Here is a 20387-nt window from a genome sequence, read left to right as displayed (position 1 = left end):
CCAGCACAGCCAAAACAAAGAAAGATAATAACAAATTCAAGGTGATAAATACTGATGTTAAGCTGTTTAGTTGTGGTCCCAACTCAACCAGTGGAAAGATTTCTGCTGAGCTAGTGGGGTGGGGCAGTGGGCCTCAGGGGCCAGTCACCGAGGAAAATCTGGGCAGGCTTGCAAGGGTGTGTTTGTGTGAGACAACAGACACAAGAGGCCAAATACAAGAGGTGTTTACTGTAATGCATATTCCAGAAGGGTGGGGTGGGGTGGGGTTCCCCCAATCTGATCCTCTAAGGCTCTGGGGTGACTCACTCTTCCTTGGGCTCAGAGGTGGGGCTGCTATTTGTTCCCCGAGTTGGGCCCTGCTCCCCGGGGCCCTTGGCATCCCTAGTGTCCCCAGTCACTAGAGCCACATTCCTCAGATACTTTGTGTTGAAGCAGTTGACCTGTTCATCCCCAGGACTCAGTTTACAGCAGAGGGCAGAGTCTCGCCAGAAGTTACGTCGGGAACCACACAGGTCATCAATAAAGGCTGATTTCTGATGACAGAATAAAGAAGAGGTGATGGGGAGGAGGGTTGTCGGAGTCAGGACTGGTTACTTGGATGTCCAAGTTCCCCTTCCCTCCACTTCTACTGCTTCCTCCCTGGATCCCCTCACCCCTGGGGCCCAGAGGGAGTACAAGGCTGCCTTCCACAGCCAGACAGACTCCTTGTGACAGACAGATGTGACCATCTGGAAATGCCAGAGGCCCAGAGGAGCCATCATAGGTGCTTAGAGGCGGGGAGCAGGTCAGGTCAGAGACAAAGACTTTCGGAACCAAGAAAGACCTCCCCACTGGTCCTCATCGTTTCTGAGGGCTGGTTTGAGGTACTCAGAGAAGCGATGGCCCGCTGTGCCAGGCCTCTCCCTCCTCTGCATCCCTGGGAGAGCCCTGTCCTCACACTCACCTCCTCCTCAGCACAGCAGGCCTGCTCTGGGAACGGCAGGTCACAGCAACGGGCAGTCACTTTCTGAATCAGCCCAGGAATCTGCTTGCTATGTTGGTGGAAACGGGCAGGGGTCAGGGTCTCTGAGTGACCCCAGGCACCAAAATGGTGTTTGCAGACCATGATTTTGCTCTTCCCAATAGTGTCCCAGAGGGTGCCCCAGAAGGGAGTTTCAGGGGAAGGGAAGAGCACTGGGGAAGAACTAGGTAAGACTCACTGCTTGCTGAGAACTCTTTGGTTTCCACAGAGGTGATTCATGAGGTTGGGGGTGATTCGGCTGAGGTCAAGGGTCAAGATATCCCGGTCATAGTTGGGATAGGGAGCCCGACGGGCGAAGCACTCGTCACGGAGGGGGCTAGGGGGGTAGTGGCAACACGAGTGGTGGTGGGTCTTTATAGCCTGCTCCCGGTCACAGTACCCATCGAGGGTATCCTCCCACTGTGGGCCAGAGAAAGGCAAGTCAGACGACTGGACACTGGCCCTCCTGTCCCTCTGCTTCCCTCACTGCCTCACACGATGAGACGCGCACTCCCTGTCCCCGGTGCTGAAAGGGAAGGGCAAAGAGGCAGCTGTGGATGTGTGGGGCTGGGAAGGTAGAAGGGGTAGAAGCACAGCCGAGGTTCGGAGCCGGCCATGGGAGGTGTGCTGGAGCAGCGGACGGAGAGGATCGGGTGAGGCCAGATGGGTGGACGGCAGAGAGGTGCACATGGGGGGCACTGGGTGGACGCGGCCAGGACGGAGGCGCACGATGAAGAGACTTGGACGAGGCACACAGTGGACGGACGGACATTCACAAGCAGGCAGATGGGCAGACGTGCTCACAGCGGGTAGCTAGGTACGTGGATGAACAGGCCGGCGGGATCAGAGGTCTGAGACGGGTGGGCAGGCAGACAGGCTCTTGGGATGCCGAGACGCCCACTTACGGCCTTCCAGGCACAGGTGTGGTTGTTCCCCGGCCGGCAGCAGCGCTGGAACTCCGCCTCCAGCCGGGTCAGGGCCTGCAGCTGCCTTTGGATGGAGTCCGTGGCTGGGAGGTTGCGTGGCACCGAGCGGAAGCGTTTTAGGTGGCAGATGTTCTTGATATTGTCCACTGTGGGTAGCCCAGGGGGAAAGGGCAGCTTGGGGCCCAAGGAAATACCAGGCTGGTGGCTGGGGCAGGCCCGGAGCTGGTAGTGTGGCCGGGGAGCTTCCTCCTGGAAGCAGGATAATCGAGCCTCCCCCTGCTTTTTGCAGCACCCGTGGGGTTGGGTCTTGACCGAAAACTCGGCCTCACAGAACCGGGTCACTGCGTCTTCCCACTAGAGTGAGAGGAGTGGGTCAGTCCAGCAGCCCACTGTCCACACTCCTGTCTTCCTCCCAGGCTCCAGAAAAGGCCCCTGGCAGGCAGATAAGAAAGAAGTGGAGGCTGTCCTCCACGCTTCTGCACACGAGGAGGCCCAAGGGAGGGCCAATGAGAGGGACCTGAGGTTCCTGCACACACAGGCCTAGGCCTCTAGTCCTTGACACACACACATACAGTCTGGGGGTTAAAGGACACCCCCAGGGTCAAGAGCGCAACCCTTACCACGAGTTCTGCACAGTCCAAGCGGTTTGTGGGGTTGTGACAGCGGCAGCAGCGGGAATATCCAGTCTCCAGCAAATTGAGGGTCTCACCCTGACGGCTGAGGTGGGAAAAGCCAGTCTGTGGCAGGTTCCAAGGGCCATACACCACATGCTGACGACTAGGAAGGCAGATCTGGTCCAGATTGTCCAGAGAAGGCCGCCCAGGGGGGAAGCCATCCAGTCGGTGGCCCCAGCCGCCTCGGGGTCGGCCCTGTTGGCAGTGCTGGGCTGGATTCCAGGACTCGGGCTCTGGGGGGCCGTGGTCCATGGAGGGAGCTGGCTTTTCTAGAACAGGGAAAACAGTGGGAAGGGGGACTATGTGGAGGGACAGTGAAAGGCTGGATTAAGTTGGGAGGACTGAGAGAACTTGCAGTTGAGGAGAAAGGGCTGGGAGGATACAGAAGAAAAAGACAAGAAATGAATTTGTGGCTCTTACCTTCAGAATGACTGACTAAAAGGAAAAGAGACTTGAGTCACGCAAGGTGTCACCCTTACAGCTCCCAACCCCAAATCACTCCTGCCCACTGTGTTGCTTCCCTGGGCTCAGAATCCCTGCTCCTCACCCCACCCCCACCAGGGTCTGAGCCCTAAAGGGGGGGAGGGACAGACAAAAGCTGTCAGTCACTCTCTCTCTGCTTAGATTGGAAAGTCAACTCCCCTTGATATTGCAAAGGTGGGTCTACTGGGGTAGAAGGAGACAGGTAGTCAGAAATCATGTTGGGATGGGCGCTTCTAGAAGACAGGGGCCTGGCCAGTTCTCATTGATAAAAAGGAACTCAGTGGAGAAGCAAGGGAAAATAAGTACTACTTTTGTGTCATTTATCTTATAGTTTTATAAAATAGGTATTATTTCCCCAACTTCACAAATGAAGTAATAACTAAGGCTTGGAGAGGTAACTCACCCAAGGTTATTACACAGCTATTAAGTGGCAGAGACCCCAGAGCCCATGATATCAGTCACGGGAGGCAGAAGGGCAGAAGGGAGGCACTCACTTACCTTCCTTCTGTTCAATAGGAACCTGGGGAGGGGGCAGCTCCTCTTGGAGGGGGATGGCTTCTTGAGGGAGAGGGGGACCCCCTGAAAGTCACAGAGGACACAAAGGAGCAAGGGTCAGGCTGATGTCAGCAAGATGTGGTGGGAGGGGGTGGACGGGGAAGCACTCACCTTTCTTTTCCATGGGGAGCTGGGGAGGGGGCAGCTCCTCTTGGAGGGGGATGGCGTCCTGTGAGGGAAAGGGCTGCACTACAGAAAGGGGTGTGTGTGAGTAGCCTACCCCTTCCTCCCCTCCCATTCTGAATATCAGGGTGTAGGCCAGACTAGAAACCTAGAGGTGCAACTGAGACTTACCTTCACTCTGTCCCTCAAAGTGCAGGCTATGCTGGGAGGTGCGAGGGTGACCCTGGGGGAGGGCTCTGCTCAGAGGTGGGGAAGGGGGTGCAGCATAGCCCACTGGAGGCAAGAAGGCAGATGGTCAGAGCCTGCATTTCCTCTTGGAGCCCCGGTACCATGGCATGCCCCTAAACGCTTACCTTCTTGAAGGGGGTGGGTCAGGGGCTGTGGCCCCAGCTCTCTCTGCCCTGAAGCCTTGAAACCTGGAAGAGGAAGGGTGAATCAGGGGTGGTTTTGAGGGGCTCTTTCCTGGCCCTGAGTATGGGAAGGGGAGACACTGGAGGTCAGGAGCTTATGACGACCAAGACTCCAGAAGTCTATTGCTCCTGCCCATAACCCGTCTGGTCAAGACTGATTCGGTGTGATAATCTGACAGCCTCACTTCCCCCAGGCTCAAAGTCTTGGGTCTTCCAAGTCCTGGCCTAAAGGGACTGTGACATATGGGGCTGGGGAAGAGGCCTTAATCTTGCTTCAGTGTCTTTCCCTTCAGAGCTTCTGGGCTCTCCCCACAGTTCAGGCCTTGAGCAGGCCCGAGCCTTGCCTGCCCGTCTGCTCCGCCCCCATCTACCCTGGGCCCTTGAGACGCCTTTGGGCCTCCAGTGAGGAGCCCACACAGGAGCTGAGGTGCGCCGCTGCAATAGCCTCAGCTCCTCACTAGTTTAGGTCTCTTTAGGACCTGAGGAACTGCATGGTTCAGGACTCTTGAAGCAAAACACCCCCACAGCCACAGCGAAAGGACTTGCTTGTAGCTGATTTGCAGTCATGAAAGGCTAGGACTGGGAGGGACAAGATTGAGCCTCCCAGGGACAGATTAGATCTACGACGCTCTGTCAAGTTTCCACAGTAACATTCTGTTGGGCATCCAAGCAGATAATGTGTGTGTGAGCTGGACGGGCTGTGCCTGGTCCCCTGTGGACAGGTAACAACCCCTCCCCTCCCCTCCTCATCAGGTAAGGAGTCACTCAAGGTTCCCTGGGTCAGTGCACTGGTTTTGAGCAGCCAGGGGCTCCTGGTCTTCTCTTCTGGGTAATAGGTCCCACAGACACTGCAGGTCCCTCACTCTGTGAATTTACCTGCCCTCTCTGCGGTCCATTTGACTCCAATTGTATTTCTCGGCAGCAATCTTAACCCCTCCCCTTCTGTACGCCTGTTCCCCCTCCTGTTAAAGGCTCCAGCACCCAGCCCCACCACAGGCCTGCTCAGAACAGCCAGCCAAGCGGGATACCTTTGTGCTGGTGATGAGCCATCCAGGACGGCTGGACCCAGGCCCTCATCCAAGTGCTGGCTCCAAGCCCAACTCACCTCCATCAGAGGCCACAGAAGCAACAGTCAAACAGGCCAAGACCAAGGCTGCTCTGGACATGGTCCCCATCCTGGGGCAGGTACAAGTGGGCGGCCACCCAGTAGGTCCTCTCAGGCAGATCGGATTGAAGGGCCGGGCAGATGGGAGCCTGCCTGTCCACTTGCTGTTGCTGCTATTGTGAACTTCAGGGCCGGTTCCTTCTCCTCTTTATAGGCTGCGAGAGAGAGCTCCCGCCCTCCTCAGCTTCCTGCCGTGACTCAGTCCCAGCAGCTCCTCCTCTCACACTCACCCTGAGGCCTCCTGAGAGGACTCAGAACGGAGGTGCACCCAACTCCAGAGAAACTGATTTTGAGAATCCCAGAGCGAGAGAGGTCCAAGGCCTTATTCTGTGCCCCAACTTCTCCATTTGCGTGCTGCCTTCTGTGGAGAACGCATCTGACAACCTGCTGAACTCAGGCGTGCAAACAGGGCCCTGAGGAGTTGAGACAGGAACACCCTCCAAACTGGAGCTCCCCAACCAGGGAGAGCTCTGGAATGCCCCTTCTCAAACCCTCAAGCCCCTAGGACAGCAGAGAGGGAGACAGAGTCAAATTCCTTTTTATGTCCCTGTCAGGAATCAGAGATGAGGACACACACTACTAGCTTCAAGTTTACTGTTTTTATTTAACTTTTTGGCTGTACCATACAGCATGTGAGATCTTAGTGCCCTGACCAGGGATTGAACCCAAGCCCCTGCATTGAAAGCACAAAGTCTTCACCACTGGACCACCAGGGAAGTTCCCCAAGTTTATTTAGTTTCACTCTCCTCACATCCAAACAGCTACAGCTTCTCCCAGACCAAATCTCTTCATGAAAGTAGTTCATGCCTTCACACGAGTTCTGAGGAGTCTGAGGGACTCCAGACCTGTCAGTTAAGGCATGGCTGGTGGCTCCTGCAGGTCTTTGCCACATCTATATACAAATGCTCAGAAAATTTCTTCAGCATTTGGGACCCTGGTGTCCTGCAGCTCCAGTAGCCGTTGTACAGCCTCGGCCAAGTCCCATTCTCCAAGTCGACGATTATCTCGAGTCCGAATGTTCACTGTTCTCTTACTCTGCTCTCTCTGGCCAACCACTGCAGGAAGAGGGAGGTCTGGGAATCTTAGAAAAAGTGTATCCAAAAGGAGAGGATATCCTCCTTTTGCTGTGCAGAAATCTTTAGGAAAAGCAGAGCTCAGACATGGTTCCGGGAAAGGATATATTTAGCTATCTCTTGCTCTCCAGTTCCCTGGTCTTCCTGAAAGATTCCAGACATTTTCTTACATGCCTTATCACTTCCACTCAGGAGCCCAGGGGTGAGACAGTACGGTCAGCCAAAGAAAGACAAACACATCAAGAAGCAGATCCAGAGAGAAAAGTGTCTGTGTGTGTGCATGTACATTAGAGAAAGGGGACGGTGGCAGGGTGGGAGACACGTTATGTAAGTCCATGGGGTCATGGTGTAGCTTTTGCCAAGACTGGCAGGATGGGTTGCTCAGTTGTGTCCAACTCTTTGTGACCCCATGGACTGTAGCCTACCAGACTCCTTCGTCCATGGGTTTTTCCAGGCAAGAATACTGGAGTGGGTTGCCACTGCCTTCTCCAGGAGATCTTCCCTACCCAGGGACTGAACCCGGGTCTCCTGCATTATAGGCAGATGCTTTACTGTTTGAGCCACCAGGAAAGTGGGTGTGTAAAACTAGAGAATCAGGTAATCTGGCTGAGAAATCTCTACTTCTTGCCTTCAAGACAGAGCTCTGAATCTTGGAAAAATGAAAAAAGGTACACGGTTGGCTTAGGCTTTTTCCCTTATGGCCCTTTTTCTCATCCCTTAGGGCTGACTCCACCTAGGTCTAGAATAAACAAAACTAACTAATTAACGTCCTATTAGCCCTTCCTGTCCCTTTCTGTCTGATGCTCCCTTGACTAATTAACCTGACAGACACCAAGAGTTAGGGTGGGGGCCAGCAGAAAACTGTCCTGAGGGTCAGAGGCACAGGCCAGGGGGTGCAAGAGCCTAGCCCCCAACGGCTCAGCTGCGCTGAATCCTGGCTCCTGCCCAGCTCGGGGAACGAGCCGCAAATTACCCAAACGTGCAAACGACCAGGCCTGACAGACAGGAAAGAACACACAGGCCGGCAGAAGAGTGCAGGGCCGGGGGGCTGTGCTGACCAGGTCTTACCAAACTGAAAATTGTAGTGTGCGAGCTGAGCCCGGCGGATTCTCCGGCTGAGGGTCAGTCCTGAGTCAGCGTCCAGGTCACCGACCAGTCCCGCAGCTTGCAGGCTCTGCTGTGCCTGGGGCAGAGGGTCATTGATAGGAACTTGATTTAATGGAAGGCTGAGGAGGTGGAATACCCCAACACCAGTTTTCCTCAAGCTCCCCCACCTGCTCTTCCTTCCTCTGCCTCCAGGCTCTCCGGGTCTCTTCACGAATCCTCTTCCCTCTCTACACTGAGGCCACTCTGCAGCCCCCACAGCTTCCTTGTCTGCCTTATCCTGCAGCCAAGCCTTGCTGGACCCTGCCTGTTTCTAGACACCACTCTACACCACCAACCAGCTGCTCGGCTCTAGTACTGTCCATTATCCTTACTTCTTTCTAGAGACGAAAAATGAGAACAACATTCATCCAAGGCCCCTTCTGTGCCATGGACCTTATTGTCTATTTAACATTTACCGACTTGTTTAATTTTCACAAATCTCCAGGCAAGGAGGAATTAGCTCAGTTTTCAGATGTGGAATTCCCAGCATGTAGCAATTCCCATTGCTCGTCCCGGGCCTATCAGCCCTGCGTCGGCCCCCATCCTCACCTCTCTGGCATATTCCTCCTGCTCTGTCCCCACGGGGATGACCACCACCTGGAACGGGGACAGCCACAGTGGCCTGATTGAGAGAAGAGAGGAAGGCAAACTATTTATCCTGGCTCGGACCACAAGTGTGGCTGCAGAGAGCAGATTCTAGAAGGAAACAGAAGCTGGAGTCTGAAGAGGGGGCAGGATCTGGAGCATACACTGCCTGGTTTGAGGGCCAGAACAGACAGGAATCTAGGTCAAAGGTCTCACCATTTTCCCCCACAGCTTTCCGCCAGCACTCCCAACATCCTTTCCACGGAGCCAAGCACAGCGCGATGAATGAGGACTGGACGCTCTAGGGCCCCCGACTGCCTTGGAGGGAGATGGGGGTGGACAGAATGCAGAAGCATCACAAAATGAGCACCCGAGATTACCTTCCAGTTTCCAAGAAATCTTCAACTCCGGCAAGGGAGGGTGTGGAGGATGTGGCTAAGTTTTAAGGGTAGAAAGGGAAGTGGGCCTCCACCTAGTCCGCGAGCTGAGGGAAAAGGGGAGAGGACAAGGTGCCATACCCCTTGTACTGGAGATCAAATCTCAGGGGCAGCTGGAAATCAAGCTGGATTGTCCCACACTGATGGGGTCGACCCAGGGCATCGCGGACGTGCACATCAATCTGGCGAAGACAGAAGGGAGGACACTCGAGAAACCAGAGCCAGTGCCCTCCACTGCACGTCCGCCCCCTCTATCTACTCACATCCCGGGCTGTGTGGAGAGACATGTCACCCACGGAATCCTGCTCCACATCACTCACTGGAGAATCTGGCAGTGGCTCTTTCCATTTAATAGTGATGTAACATTAGGGGACGTCAACACTCATATGAATGGCCCAGCCTCACCCTGGCCTCTCAATTCCACGAGTTTCTCATCTCAGAGACCTTCACCCGAGCCCACACTGTGGCCATGACCTTCATCCCATCATCTCCCAGGATGGCTGCGCCTCTGAAACAATCCGTCAGACACCTGCTCCGATTCCTGTATCCTATCCTTCCAGCTCTGACAATTATTCCTATTAATGACTCTTCAATTTCTCAGCTCCTTAACTCACTTTTCTTCACACTCATAGGCCTCTTGGCTTTTCCCGCCTCCGTTTCTCTCCATGAAGCTATAACCACTCTTCAGGTTCCCTGGTATCGTTGTTCTTCTGTCACATCCACATGACGAAACTCCACCTTGGCAGCATCCTCGCTGCCCACCTGCCTGGCCCTGCAACAGAGCTGCCCCGCATTGCCCAGCATACCACACACTACAGATGCAAAAACAGTGACTGACGCAAGGGGCCGCTGTGAACCTCAGCAGAAGCCGTGCTGTTGCCAGCGAGCCACGGGCAGTCCTAACCAACTCTGTGCCCTGTTCTCCTCAAGGATGCTCAAGCTTTCTCCTCAATTCCCTTCTTTAGCTCCCTCATGACCACTCTCCTCTTCCCCACTCCCATCTCAGCAAATGTTCCTGCCTCCTACCTTGTGGAGAATTCCAATAACTGACAGCATGAGAAAGGAAAAATGTCTCAGCTTCTGTCATACCTATACATTTCCTTGCACCTACCCCAGCCTTTCCTCCTATCTCCTAAACAAAGGCACAAGGGTCCTGTCTATGGAGGGCTCTGGATCCCATCCCTTATGACGTCCCACAAATGTTCCTCTACTGAAACCCCTTCTACAACTTCAACTTCTCCCGACCCAAACAGGCTCCCTCACATCACAGCATTTAAACATCCTCAGGCAACATCTCTTTGGATCTGTCAGCTACTCTCCTTTGCCTTTATAAAAGCCAATGTTCTTTAAGGTTTGCTTTGGCCACACCGCATGCGGCTTGTGGGATCTTAGTTCCCCAACCAGGGATTGAACTTGGGCCCTCAGCAGTGAAAGCGCTCAGTCCTAACCACCAGACCATCAGGAAATTCCTTAGAGCCAATGTTTTTGAAAGAGTTATATTCATTTATTCACTTCTGATTCTCACCCCTGTCCCCATTTTACTGGAAAATGGCCCCTCAAAACCTAACAGCCTTGGGGATTCCCTGGTAGTCCAGTGGGTTGAGATTCTACCTGCCAGAGTGGGGACACAGTTTCGATCCCTGATTCTGGAAGATCCCACATGCCTTGGAGCAACTAAACCTGTGCACCATAGTTACTGAGCCTGCATACCTCAACTACTAAAGCCCATGTGCCTAGAGCTTGTGCTCGGCAATGAGAACCCACTGCAGTGAGAAGCCTGCATGCTGAAACACGCAGTGAAGAAGAGCCTCTGATCGCCACAACTAGAGAAAAGGCTCACGCAGTGACCAAGACCCAGTGCAGCCAAAATTAATCAAACAAACCAACCTAACAGCTCTTTCACTATATCCAGCAGGCACTTTTCAGGCCTTTTTTTCACTGATTTCTTTCACCTCTTTCAACCTGCCATGTCACTCCTCGACCCAGCCTCTGCCTACAATGTTCCCTCCTGAGTCATCTTTTTACTTAACCAATAATTACTTTTCAGATTAGAAAGAGAGTCCTACAGGAAACCTTTTCTGACCCTCCAGAGTAACATGCTCCCTTAGTACCTACACAGTACTGATCCCATGGTGCTGAAAATGCCTTCTTTACCTCCCAGAAGCTTCATCAGACCTAAGTTCCATGAGGGCAGGAAATGTATTGCTTTTCTTTACATCCTACACAAGTTTAAACACATTCCTTCGTGTCTATTAAACATTTAATGAAACAAAACCAGAAGATGAGTAAGTAAGACTCTAATCTGGGTTCCCAGCTTACCTTAGGCCCATAGAACGCACCATCTCCAGGGTTGAGATCCCACGGTGCTCCAAATTCTTCTAGGGCCTGCTGCAGGACCTTTAGAGAGAAGCAGACAAGAGAAAGAATATGTTGCCTTAGACTTTACAAGCAACATATCCCACTGGCCCCCGCAATGACCCTCTCAGCACCTGCCTCCACCAGGGACCCTTAGTCCCACCTCCCCTCCCCTTCCATTAGACTGCTTTGTCTGCCTCTGCTTCCCTACCACTCACTCACCTGCTCGGCCTGGTCCCAAAGGCAAGGCTCTCCCAGGAAGCCAGATGGCCGGGTAGACAGTGCCATGTGGAAGGAAAAGCCAAGGATGGTGTAAACAGAGTGGAGGAAATCAAGACAGCCTCGGATCTCTGCCTGCAGCTGGAGGAATAAGGGTAGGTGAGCTGCGTGCCAGCTAGAGCTTTGGGGTCAGGGTAGAAGTTTGAGGGGAAGAAAGCAAAAACATAAAGGAAAGCTGGAGATGGAATGTAGCTGACTTATAGTATATAAACAGGGCAGCTGAGGGTCAGGAATGTTGGCGGTTCACAAGGAGAATGAAAGGTGGTTTAGACTGCTTCAGTGGAGCTGGGGAAGGGCCACCTGATCTGGTGCACAGAAGATGTGGGCGTCATCCTGCTGGAAGCACCGAAGCCGGGTCAGGCCCCCCAGGCTGCCAGAGGCCTCAGCCCGGTGCAGGGCCCCAAAGTCGGCCAGTCGCAGGGGCAGCTCTCGCCAGGATCTGGGCCGGTGGGCGAACATTAGGCTGAGGTTGGGGTGGGGAAGAGTCAGGGCCACAGGGAAAACTAACCCTGGAGGCCTGCTCCCCGCCCTCCACTTCCCTTCTTCGCACTATCAGCTGATGCCCTCTCAGGCCTGACCCTGCCTCCTGCTCAGTCCTGTTAATCCTGCCTGGTTCTCAAGTGAATTTCTCAGTAACAATAACAGACACCACTTCCTGTGCCCCTGTTCTGTGACAGGCATTGAACTGAAAGAGGAATCTGAGACAGCAGCTCCAAACCCTTGCTATTACCCATGATGAGACTGGGGCTTAGGGAGGTAACGATGATTTCCCCAAATTCACATGGGGAGAGAGAAGGCAGATTCAGGACTCGAATCCAGGGTTCCAACACTATTCCAAGGTGCCTTCTATTAATATTTAGCAAACCGGCTGCCTAGCTCTAGCCCCAGAAGAAACCAGGTCTCCTGGCTCCCAGCTCACCAATGTGCCGGGCAGTTCATGGGCTTGAGGGCAAGTGTGTCTGCGGCGGGGCTGGCAGAGTGGTCGCTCTGAGAGCTGGAGGGCCGGTCCAGGCCTGGTGGCTGCAGGGCAAACATGTCTTCCCGATAATGCTTCCAGTGCCCTGACAGCTCCCAGAGCTTCGTAGAAAACAACGTGGGGGTTTTCACTTCTGAGAAACCGCGGCGGGTGTATTCAGCCTGCAGAGGAGACGTAGACATGGGAGACCAGAGTGACTGGGGAGCAGAGGAGGCAGGGTGGCAGCTGTGTGGCTCTCCTGGGCCCTCAAGTCATGCTGATCACAGCTACACCTAGTAATTACCACACCCCCTCTCTACATTCCCCATAGCAGACGCACTGCTCTTGATTAAGGTCACTTGCACTCTATCATTCCAGGTGGCGCTAGTGGTAAAGAACCCACTGCTGATGCAGGAGACATAAGAGATGTGGGTTCAGTCCCTGGGTTGGGAAGATCCCCTGGAGAAGGAAATAGCAACCCACTCCAGTATTCTTGTCTGGGAAATTCCATGGACAAAGGAGCCTGGTGCGCCACAGTACCTGCGGCTGTAGAGCCAGACACAACTGAAGTGACTTAGCACACGTGCACTCGACGGTATTAATGTTCAAACTTCTAATTCCTCTCTTTTTAACAGTTGGATTCTTCTAGGCCCTCAGTCCCTCTCCAGTCATCCTGAACATGGGTCCTCCTTACCCTGATAAAAGCCACCAGTGCATTATACACCCTTGTCCCTTGAGGCAGGAAGAAGCAGCTCCCAGGGCTCAGTTCATGGAAAAAGAAGAGCTCCTGTTCCTGGAGTTGGAATCAGCAATATCACTTCAAGGTGAAAGCAGGGCTTGAAAACCCAGAAGAGATTACTTGACAGAGTTGCTCCGTTTGTGGGATTCTGAATTTGCTCCCAACTTCACAGATCAGGTTCCCTCCTGGCTCTGCAACCCTTATCATCACACCTCCTCCGCCGCCATCCCCCCAGTCTCTACACCTTCCCAATGCGCCGGTGGTCCCGTAACTCTGCGTCCTCCCTCCATTCTTCCCAGGCCCTCAGCTCCTCTGCCGTGGGGAAGGAAATGCCGGACACTCTCTGCAGCGTCTCTGGGGCGCCTGGAAATCTCCACACTGATGATGAGTTCTGTGGGAGGACAGAGGGAGTCAAAGGGAAGATGAGGACTGAAGGCACCCACCCAACCTCCTTCAATCCTCAGATGATACTCTGGGCACAAGCATCGCAGGCACCCACTTGACAACAATTCCATCTCGTCTCTCTCACTTTTCCCACCATCCCCAGCAGCAGGATGCACACCCAATCCTCCAGACAACCCCTGACATGTTTACCACCCTGGCGGTACCTGGGCCTTGGTTTCTACACATGTACTGCTCAACTCTAACTGCATCTAGTCACCTCTGCATTCTCACCAGCACTATCTTACCAGCACCCCTGTACTTCCTTCCTTCCCCTTCTAATCAACAATGGCACAGGGAAGTAGCCCTAAGCACCGGTCAAATATTAAGTCCACCCATCCCCTTATCAAGCTCCCACACAGTCATGAGAAAACCCAATCTCCCACGCTGTTCCTGGATCCATGAAATTCAAATGCCTCTGCTTCTCGTTCCTTGAACAATAGTACTAATGAGAAACGGCCTGCATTTTATAGTACTTTTAACTTGTCCTCACTTTCTCTTGTGTTAGTTGGTTTTGTGTCTATGATATGGCCCCACTGGCAGGACAGGAATTAACAGCCTCATTTTACAGCTGGGGACCATGGGCAAGGTTTACCCAAGGCCATATACTTATCAGTGGCAGAGACAGAACTCAGAGCAGATGCCTAGGTTTTCAGTCCAGGGTTTGCTCTACCTATGTGCCTCTCCCCTCACTCCCTGCTTCCTGATCCTACTCCAACTGACAGTTCACCTTGCCCAGGAGCGGTATTTTTATAAAGGGCAGGCCTCTGACTTAAAAGAATATTCTCTCTGTGCCTGTCAAATGGTGTTCCACACCTGCTCTCCCCTCAGGAGTCTTCCCTAATGACCCTGTCCAGTCTGTTTATGCTCTCCTTTGCCATCTCTCTTGGTGGTAATGTCTGACTATGGAATCTGAATTGGCTTCTGGGCCCTGGCAGGGTGTCAAGTATCTGTCACTAGATGGGAAGTTTCTAGAAGGCAGGGACAAAGTTTCTTTCTCCTTCCAGATTCCTCCCTTAGCTATCAGAGTAGAGAAGGGGCTGAGAATCACCTTCCCCTTCCTCAACTCACTCCAGTGAAAACACAGGCATCTCAAGCTAACCCAGTCCTCATGACTGACCGACAGCAACTTCAGGCCTCCGATCTGTCCAGTATGCCGAAGGTGGGGGCCTCTGCACAGGTCAACCAGCATGCCACACCTGGGAGAAGGAAGGGGCCAGTGAGTGGTTTCCAAATTCTTGAGCTTCTAAGTTTCTCCCTCTCAGGGTATTTAGCTGACAGAAAGAGATGCAAAGAACTGCTCCACAGAGCGAGCAGTGAGAGATAAACATCAGTGCCATTCCTTTGGAGCACCACAGCCTCTCTTCTTCCCCCACGCCAGCCCTGGCCTTCCTTAGCGCAGCCCCGCCTCTCCCTGTTCCTCTCAGCGTCAGCAGCTCTCACCCATACACTGTTGCTGTTGGGTCTGTCACCTTCTCCTCAATCAAGCGAAGCTTAAAGGGGTTATCCTGGAAGAAGGGGAAAGTGATGACAAGCCTTTATTTTCACAGAGACATCCCAGAGAGAGCCACTCCTCCCCTCACACCTCTCGATCATTCTCCTCAATCTGTGTGTCTCCACCCTACCTTGAAGAGCTGGCGAAGCTGAGCCTGGGAAGCCTCCAGTCTCCGGAAGGGCTGAGCAGCAGCTGCAAGGTCCTGGCAAATCCGTTCCAAAACAGGCAGCTCTGAGCCCTTGACTGTCCTGGAGAGACGAAGGATGGTTGGCTGGCCTCTGTCTGCTAGGGAGCAACACCTGGGTGACACACCTGGGTACTGGCTAGGGGGTGAATCCTGCCCTCCGGAAACATCTAAAGTTACTGGCAAAGACAAAGAGACTAGGGGAAAATAAATAGGAAATCAGGTTCAAAGTTTACAGCTGGAGGAAAACAGCTCTAGGTATGAAATTAAATGTTGCATGCAGGCAATCTGGATAAACAAAACTAGAGCAACAGTAATGAGGGATGAAGTAAAAGTTGAATACATAAAAGCTAGAGAAGGTAAGTTTCAAGCTGATTTAGAGAAGGAAGGACATGGACTAATAGAGACGGTGATACCAATATCACAGCTGAGGCATGGAGGGACCCTGCCCCCAGTTTTCTTTCTCCTCCAAACTGAACATGCATGAGGCTCCAGAAAAGGCCTCAGAAACCATCCCAGTAAAGAGGTACAAACTTTCAGTTATAAGAGGAATAAGGCCTGCGGAACTAACTTATAGCACTGTGGCTATAGTTGATAAATTCTGTATTGTATAATTGAAATTCTCTAAAAGTAGATCTTAAGCATTCTCATACATACAAAAAAGCACGTGATAATTTGATTATGAGAATCCTTCTACAATGTAGACATATATCAAATCACCATAACTATACTTTAAATAAATTACAACTGTATTTGTCAATTAGACCTCAAAAAAAGAAAAAGAAAATATGGTGATATCTCTGAAAAAAAAAAGCACCCCAGAATTATTCTCCTCCTTCCTTGCATTACTCACCGTTCCTTTCCTAAGAAGAAATCATGATAAAAGCCACATTCTGTGCTTGGGCCTTGGCAGAGGACAGCACCTAGAAGCTGTTCAGCTGCTGCCCCCAGGACATGGGTACTGGAGTGCCAGAATACCTGGGTTCACAAGAAAGGAGTTCATGAGTTCATAGCCTTCTTTAGCCCCTACCTCTCTGACCTCCTCAGAAAAGCTGATGTGAACCAGTTATGAGTAACTATCACAAAATGTGGCCCCTGAGCTTGAGGGTGACTGCTGAATAGTAAAAGACAAATAAACAACAACAAAACTGAATATAAAAGAAAGAAGGCCCCTAGAAGCAACGCACAGAAAAGAGTAAGCCCCACTCCTCATTGCTTTCCAGTTCCAGAGCATAGTAGGAGGTTAGTCAGTTTTCATACCATCCAAGCTGACATGAAAAAGTGGAGGGGAAGCCAGGTCATGTGCCCAGTTGTGCAAGCCACACTAGAATTAAAAACGTGCTACTGATGACTTATAGGTCTCAAGAGTTGGGGGGCTAACTGGGCATATTATCTATTTTCAACTTAATTCTCTCCCTTTCACTAGCACAAATGGTCACTGCTTAATAGACCCAGGCTAAGTAAAAACTTTCATCCTAAGTTTCCAGCTTAGCCAGGACCAGTCAAGGCAAGCAATATGCCGTAAGCCTCCCAACTGCACTTGGAGAAACTGATGCAAGGGAAATAAATGCTAGAAATGCCTACTTAAACATCTCTTAGTTTAGTAGCCACTGTATCCCCGATAAGGAAGAAGCTTACCGCTTTCCCCTGTGCAGAATCGAATGTCAGAAACCTGAGGTCAGCATCTGTCTCCAAGGGCCGCTCCAGATCATAAGGTTCTCCATTCACTTGAGCAGCCACTGCAGTATCTGCCAGGTTTGAACTTCAGCAGTGAGGAATACAGGTAAAAAAAAAGACAAGGTTACTATCCAAAGGCGAAGACAGGAACTAATCTCTTAGTAACTCCAAACCTGCACGAGGAAACGGGTTACGGGAGCAATATAATTTATCATTCCCCTCCACCCTCCACGCCAAATGGAGGAAGGTCAGAGACTATGAAACTAATGCAGATTGAAAAGGAATTGGCAGGAAATGCTATCTTGGGGAGGATGGGATAAACATACAAAGTCTTTCCCCTACTCAAATTGAGAAAGAGAAAGCAGAGATAGAAGCATTATCCTGGTAGGTGCAGAATGAGCCTAGTACCTGATCTGCTGGGCTAGTTGGTAAGGAGTTGTCTTCCATGCTACAGCATCGACTTTCTGACCTCCAGGAAGTGATATCTTAATAGTCCGCTGTTCCTCCTGTGCCATGCTTGCTAACCTCTTTACCTGAGCAGTCCATAGCTCCTCAAAATAGCCAAGCCGCTCTACCAACCAGTGTGGAGGGGTCGGCACAGCTGCCTGGAGGGAAAGATGTTAACAAGTAACACAGGTTCCATCATTCCTTCCTGGGATTGGGACCGCGCGAAATTAGAACATTTAAGTGGCCGTGGTCCGAATCCTGGGCCTTTAAAAACACTGGGTGATACAGGGCCCTAGAGGCTAGGAGCTCTAGGCTCCCCAGGCTGCCAACACGAGGGAAAAAATGGCGCATCTAAGGGCCAGGGTAGTCCGGTTGGGGGCCGCTGGGCGGGAGCAGGCGGTGTCAAGCAGGGTTAAGAGCCTACACTTTGGGGGTTCCGCTGGGCTGGGTCCAATATTGCTCGGAACTTTTGGGTACCTCACGCACCGTGTGCAGCCCGCAGGCATGTAACCCTGGGAACCGAAGCCGCCGACACCTCTGATACAGCCCCATTTTCCCTCAGTCCGGTGCTACATACTCAAAAGATCGCCGCTTCTCCTTCGCCAGATTCCTCATTGACGTCTGGCCCAACAATATCCATGCCTATTGGTTACTACAGCTGCCACTCCAATCTGGGACCACCTCCAGGAACTCGGAGGAGGAACACCCCACGCAGCACCAGCGGCGGTGTGGGTGGTTCCGCCTGACCGGAAGACCTAAACTGTTACACACGTGGGCAAATCCAGAGACCTGCAGTTTCAGATCAAAAGAGCAGTAAGGTATCCTGCGGCTTCGAGGACAGGGGCAGGAAAATTTCCCAGAATGCAAGCGGAAGAGAAACAGATCGGAAAGGGTAGTCATTTCCTTTTAACCATACTTTACAGTCTTCACTGGCAGGTAGGAAACAGATAAAAGCATATACTTTGAGATAAGACAGATCTAGTGTAAACCCTGGGGATTGTGTCATTTTGGGTAAGTTAACTTCTAGAATTCCCTAGCGGTCCAGTGGTTAAGACTCTGCTCTTCCACTGCAGAAGCCACAGGGAACTGGTCAGGGAACTAAGCGCCCACAAGCCAGGCAATGCGACAAAACCAGACACTCCCAAACAAAATAAACTTCTGAACTTCAATTTTCTTATCTATAAAATGGGAATAATAGTTCTAATTCTGAATTAAGGTTAATTTTATATTGTCTAATATATTGCACAGTACATAGTAATGGGCAACACTAGTGACAAGCTATGAGAATAAATGAACATAACCACTTTGGGGCTAGAGCAAAGAATCTGCAGAAGGCATTCTTTGGCATCCCTTCATACTCATGGTGCTTAAAGAGAGCCCTTTAGAGACCCCTTAATCTTACAGATGAGGAATTTAAGGTCAGAGAAGGTAAGTGGTTTAATGCCAACTGATGCTGGATTCTGAGTCCAAGTTTCACATTCTTCTACCACAACAGACTTTCTCTGGTAATAAGAGTTTACTCCCAATACAATTCCTCCAACAGCTCAGAAAGAAGTGCCTAACCCTAGAACCTTAGCTCTCTGCTTCCAACCAAGACTGCCTCTAATTCCCATCCTAGCTCTCCTTTAGCCCTCTCCCTGCTATATCCAGAACACAGGACTAGGTGTATTTGATTTGTTTTCTATAGTAAAATTGAAACACAACCAGATTTGTAAAGTATGAGGGAAATGGATTTAGGGACAGATGTGAGGTTCTTAGTAATTCCCATTAGTCCCCTCACCTGGGGGTGGGGATGCTTGGTGTAGGTTCTCAAGTTTCCAATGGTGATGTTATCAAGCATTGTGGAGGAAGAGCTGTCATAGAAAGGTGTTTAATCTAAGTTTCCAGAGGTTCTGTCTGGAGAGGCAGCAGTTGATCTGAGTCACAGGCACCACTCCGGATCTTGGCTCCATCTTCTGGCACGTTAGACACCCTGAAATACAAAAAGAAATAGACAAGAGTGTGGAAGAGGAAGATGACTTGTATGTGTGTGAGTTTGGGAGAAGGTTGGGAGACTTTTTAAATGGCAATCAGGAAGTGTGGCAGCAGGCAGAACTCTTCCTATGGCTCTGCGCCAAAAGGGACAGGGAAGTGTCACACTGCATGCAACAAAATGGCAGCTATTCCATAAATAATCATAAATAATTAAGAATATACCGACCACTGTACCGACTTGAAACCCCATAGGACTTGTATACTGACACACACCTTTAACGATTCTGCTTTGGGAGGATAGTAGAGGGATAGTGGGATAAGTAGATTAATTACAGTCACAGACAATAGCTGCCTGCACTCATCCCTCAAACATGTACTGACTACTTGCTATGTGCGATGCACTGAGCTGGGTGCTACGGGATGCCAATCAACTGCTACTTCATCACTTACGTGATCTGGTTTGCAGTGAAGGAAGGAATGTTGTTATTCCATTCCTGCCTGTGTCACAAGCAAGCCAGCAAGCAAGCAGGCAAGAGTAAGCTAGCGAAGGCCAACACATTAACCACTGGGTCTTCACAACTTCTGATCTGTGACTAGCACGTCTCAGCCTCAGAATTTTAGCCAATTAGCCTGCTGGGGAAATATCTGTTGCTAAAACTGCTCCTCCCTTCCACCAGAATATTACTCAACAACCCACTATGTGCCAAGTGCCATGCTTCACTATCTCACTGAATTCCGAGAACCCCAAGTAGTAGTTCTTACAGTCCCTTCAAAATGTTGAAAATGACTCTCAAAGAAGTCAAGCCCCACTCCATCTGAATGCAGGACCAGTGTTATAACACGTTATGCTGTCTCACAGGGACCAGGATCACCACCATGCATCATGTTTGGTAGCTCATCTTTTTTTTTTCTCTCCAGGGAACAGAACTAGGAGCCTTTGGGCCCTAAGAGGCCTTTAATAGGGTGGAGAGAAAGTTAATAAAAAGCCAAGAAAACAGGCAAAGAGGCGTCTTACCAAATAACCTCTACTAGTCTAAGGTTAAGGAAAAAAGCAGAGTTAAGGAAATAATGCCAGAAGGTTTCATAGAAGTCTAGGGAAAAGAACTCCTCAGAAAAGGGTACACTAGACCCTGAATCAATTTTGAGAAAACTCTCAGCTTTACTCCACTCTTAGAATAGACATCCTGTTAGCTACAGCTTTGGTTGAGCAGGTATTGTTTTTATCATCTTTAACTGTTTGTAAAAATTCTCTCCATGGAAAAGT

General features: G+C 51.2%; 3 protein-coding genes across 7 annotated transcripts in view; all 3 read right to left on the bottom strand.

Annotated features, from left to right (window-relative positions):
• Nucleotides 1–208: 208 nt before the first annotated feature.
• ECM1 (extracellular matrix protein 1) lies at nucleotides 209–5536 on the bottom strand. 2 transcript variants are annotated; one of them, XM_069574318.1, is made up of 11 exons: nucleotides 5277–5464; nucleotides 4115–4177; nucleotides 3933–4034; nucleotides 3750–3827; nucleotides 3582–3662; nucleotides 3021–3035; nucleotides 2547–2869; nucleotides 1906–2280; nucleotides 1200–1420; nucleotides 944–1031; nucleotides 209–533 (listed from the first exon to the last, which is right to left on the bottom strand). In XM_069574318.1, exons 1-11 carry the CDS (start codon nucleotides 5344–5346, stop codon nucleotides 303–305), a joined length of 1647 nt encoding a protein of 548 aa, XP_069430419.1. In that variant the 5' UTR covers nucleotides 5347–5464; the 3' UTR covers nucleotides 209–302. The 2 variants fall into 2 exon arrangements, with proteins under 2 accessions (XP_069430419.1, XP_069430426.1); XM_069574325.1 differs by lacking the exon at nucleotides 3021–3035 and having other exon boundaries at nucleotides 5277–5536.
• A 384-nt stretch (nucleotides 5537–5920) lies between these two features.
• Nucleotides 5921–19121, bottom strand: TARS2 (threonyl-tRNA synthetase 2, mitochondrial). Of its 3 annotated transcripts, XM_069574301.1 has the most exons (19): nucleotides 18930–19121; nucleotides 17727–17938; nucleotides 17111–17307; nucleotides 16664–16787; nucleotides 15879–16003; nucleotides 14972–15089; nucleotides 14790–14854; nucleotides 14467–14545; nucleotides 13150–13296; nucleotides 12861–12959; nucleotides 12131–12348; nucleotides 11512–11674; nucleotides 11155–11292; nucleotides 10897–10974; nucleotides 8659–8759; nucleotides 8357–8458; nucleotides 8105–8177; nucleotides 7478–7592; nucleotides 5921–6391 (listed from the first exon to the last, which is right to left on the bottom strand). In XM_069574301.1, exons 3-19 carry the CDS (start codon nucleotides 17215–17217, stop codon nucleotides 6243–6245), a joined length of 2001 nt encoding a protein of 666 aa, XP_069430402.1. In that variant the 5' UTR covers nucleotides 17218–17307; nucleotides 17727–17938; nucleotides 18930–19121; the 3' UTR covers nucleotides 5921–6242. The 3 variants fall into 3 exon arrangements, 2 of the variants coding, with proteins under 2 accessions (XP_069430402.1, XP_069430397.1); XR_011253978.1 differs by lacking the exon at nucleotides 18930–19121 and having other exon boundaries at nucleotides 8357–8454; nucleotides 17636–17842; XM_069574296.1 differs by lacking the exon at nucleotides 18930–19121 and having other exon boundaries at nucleotides 17636–17953.
• Nucleotides 18818–20387, bottom strand: part of RPRD2 (regulation of nuclear pre-mRNA domain containing 2) — a 96972-nt gene continuing 95402 nt past the window's right edge. For both annotated transcript variants that reach the window (XM_069574246.1, XM_069574254.1), the window contains one exon: nucleotides 18818–19121. In XM_069574246.1, coding sequence (XP_069430347.1) covers nucleotides 19025–19121 — 97 coding nt within the window. In that variant the 3' untranslated portion in view covers nucleotides 18818–19024. The remainder of the gene's footprint in view (nucleotides 19122–20387) is intronic.

The sequence above is a fragment of the Ovis canadensis genome, chromosome 1 (genome assembly GCF_042477335.2).
Source record: "Ovis canadensis isolate MfBH-ARS-UI-01 breed Bighorn chromosome 1, ARS-UI_OviCan_v2, whole genome shotgun sequence".
NCBI classification, from domain to species: domain Eukaryota; kingdom Metazoa; phylum Chordata; class Mammalia; order Artiodactyla; family Bovidae; genus Ovis; species Ovis canadensis.
Note: the sequence above shows the minus strand (reverse complement) of the source record. Positions and strands in the feature narration are given on the sequence as shown.

Bases quoted from the DNA above. Each gene is read 5' to 3' on its own strand.
- TARS2 (XM_069574296.1), bottom strand. From the start codon at position 17,701: ATGGGGCTGTATCAGAGGTGTCGGCGGCTTCGGTTCCCAGGGTTACAT. The intron at 12,960-13,149 runs GTGTAGAGACTG...TTCCAACTCCAG, and splicing joins ACCACCGGCGCATTGGGAAG to GAACAGGAGCTCTTCTTTTT. The intron at 11,293-11,511 runs GTGGCCCTTCCC...TTATTCCTCCAG, and splicing joins TCTTCTGTGCACCAGATCAG to CTGCAGGCAGAGATCCGAGG.
- ECM1 (XM_069574318.1), bottom strand. From the start codon at position 5,346: ATGGGGACCATGTCCAGAGCAGCCTTGGTCTTGGCCTGTTTGACTGTT. The intron at 2,281-2,546 runs GTAAGGGTTGCG...CTCTCACTCTAG, and splicing joins TGGACTGTGCAGAACTCGTG to TGGGAAGACGCAGTGACCCG. The intron at 1,032-1,199 runs GTGAGTCTTACC...CCACCAACATAG, and splicing joins CAAAGAGTTCTCAGCAAGCA to CAAGCAGATTCCTGGGCTGA.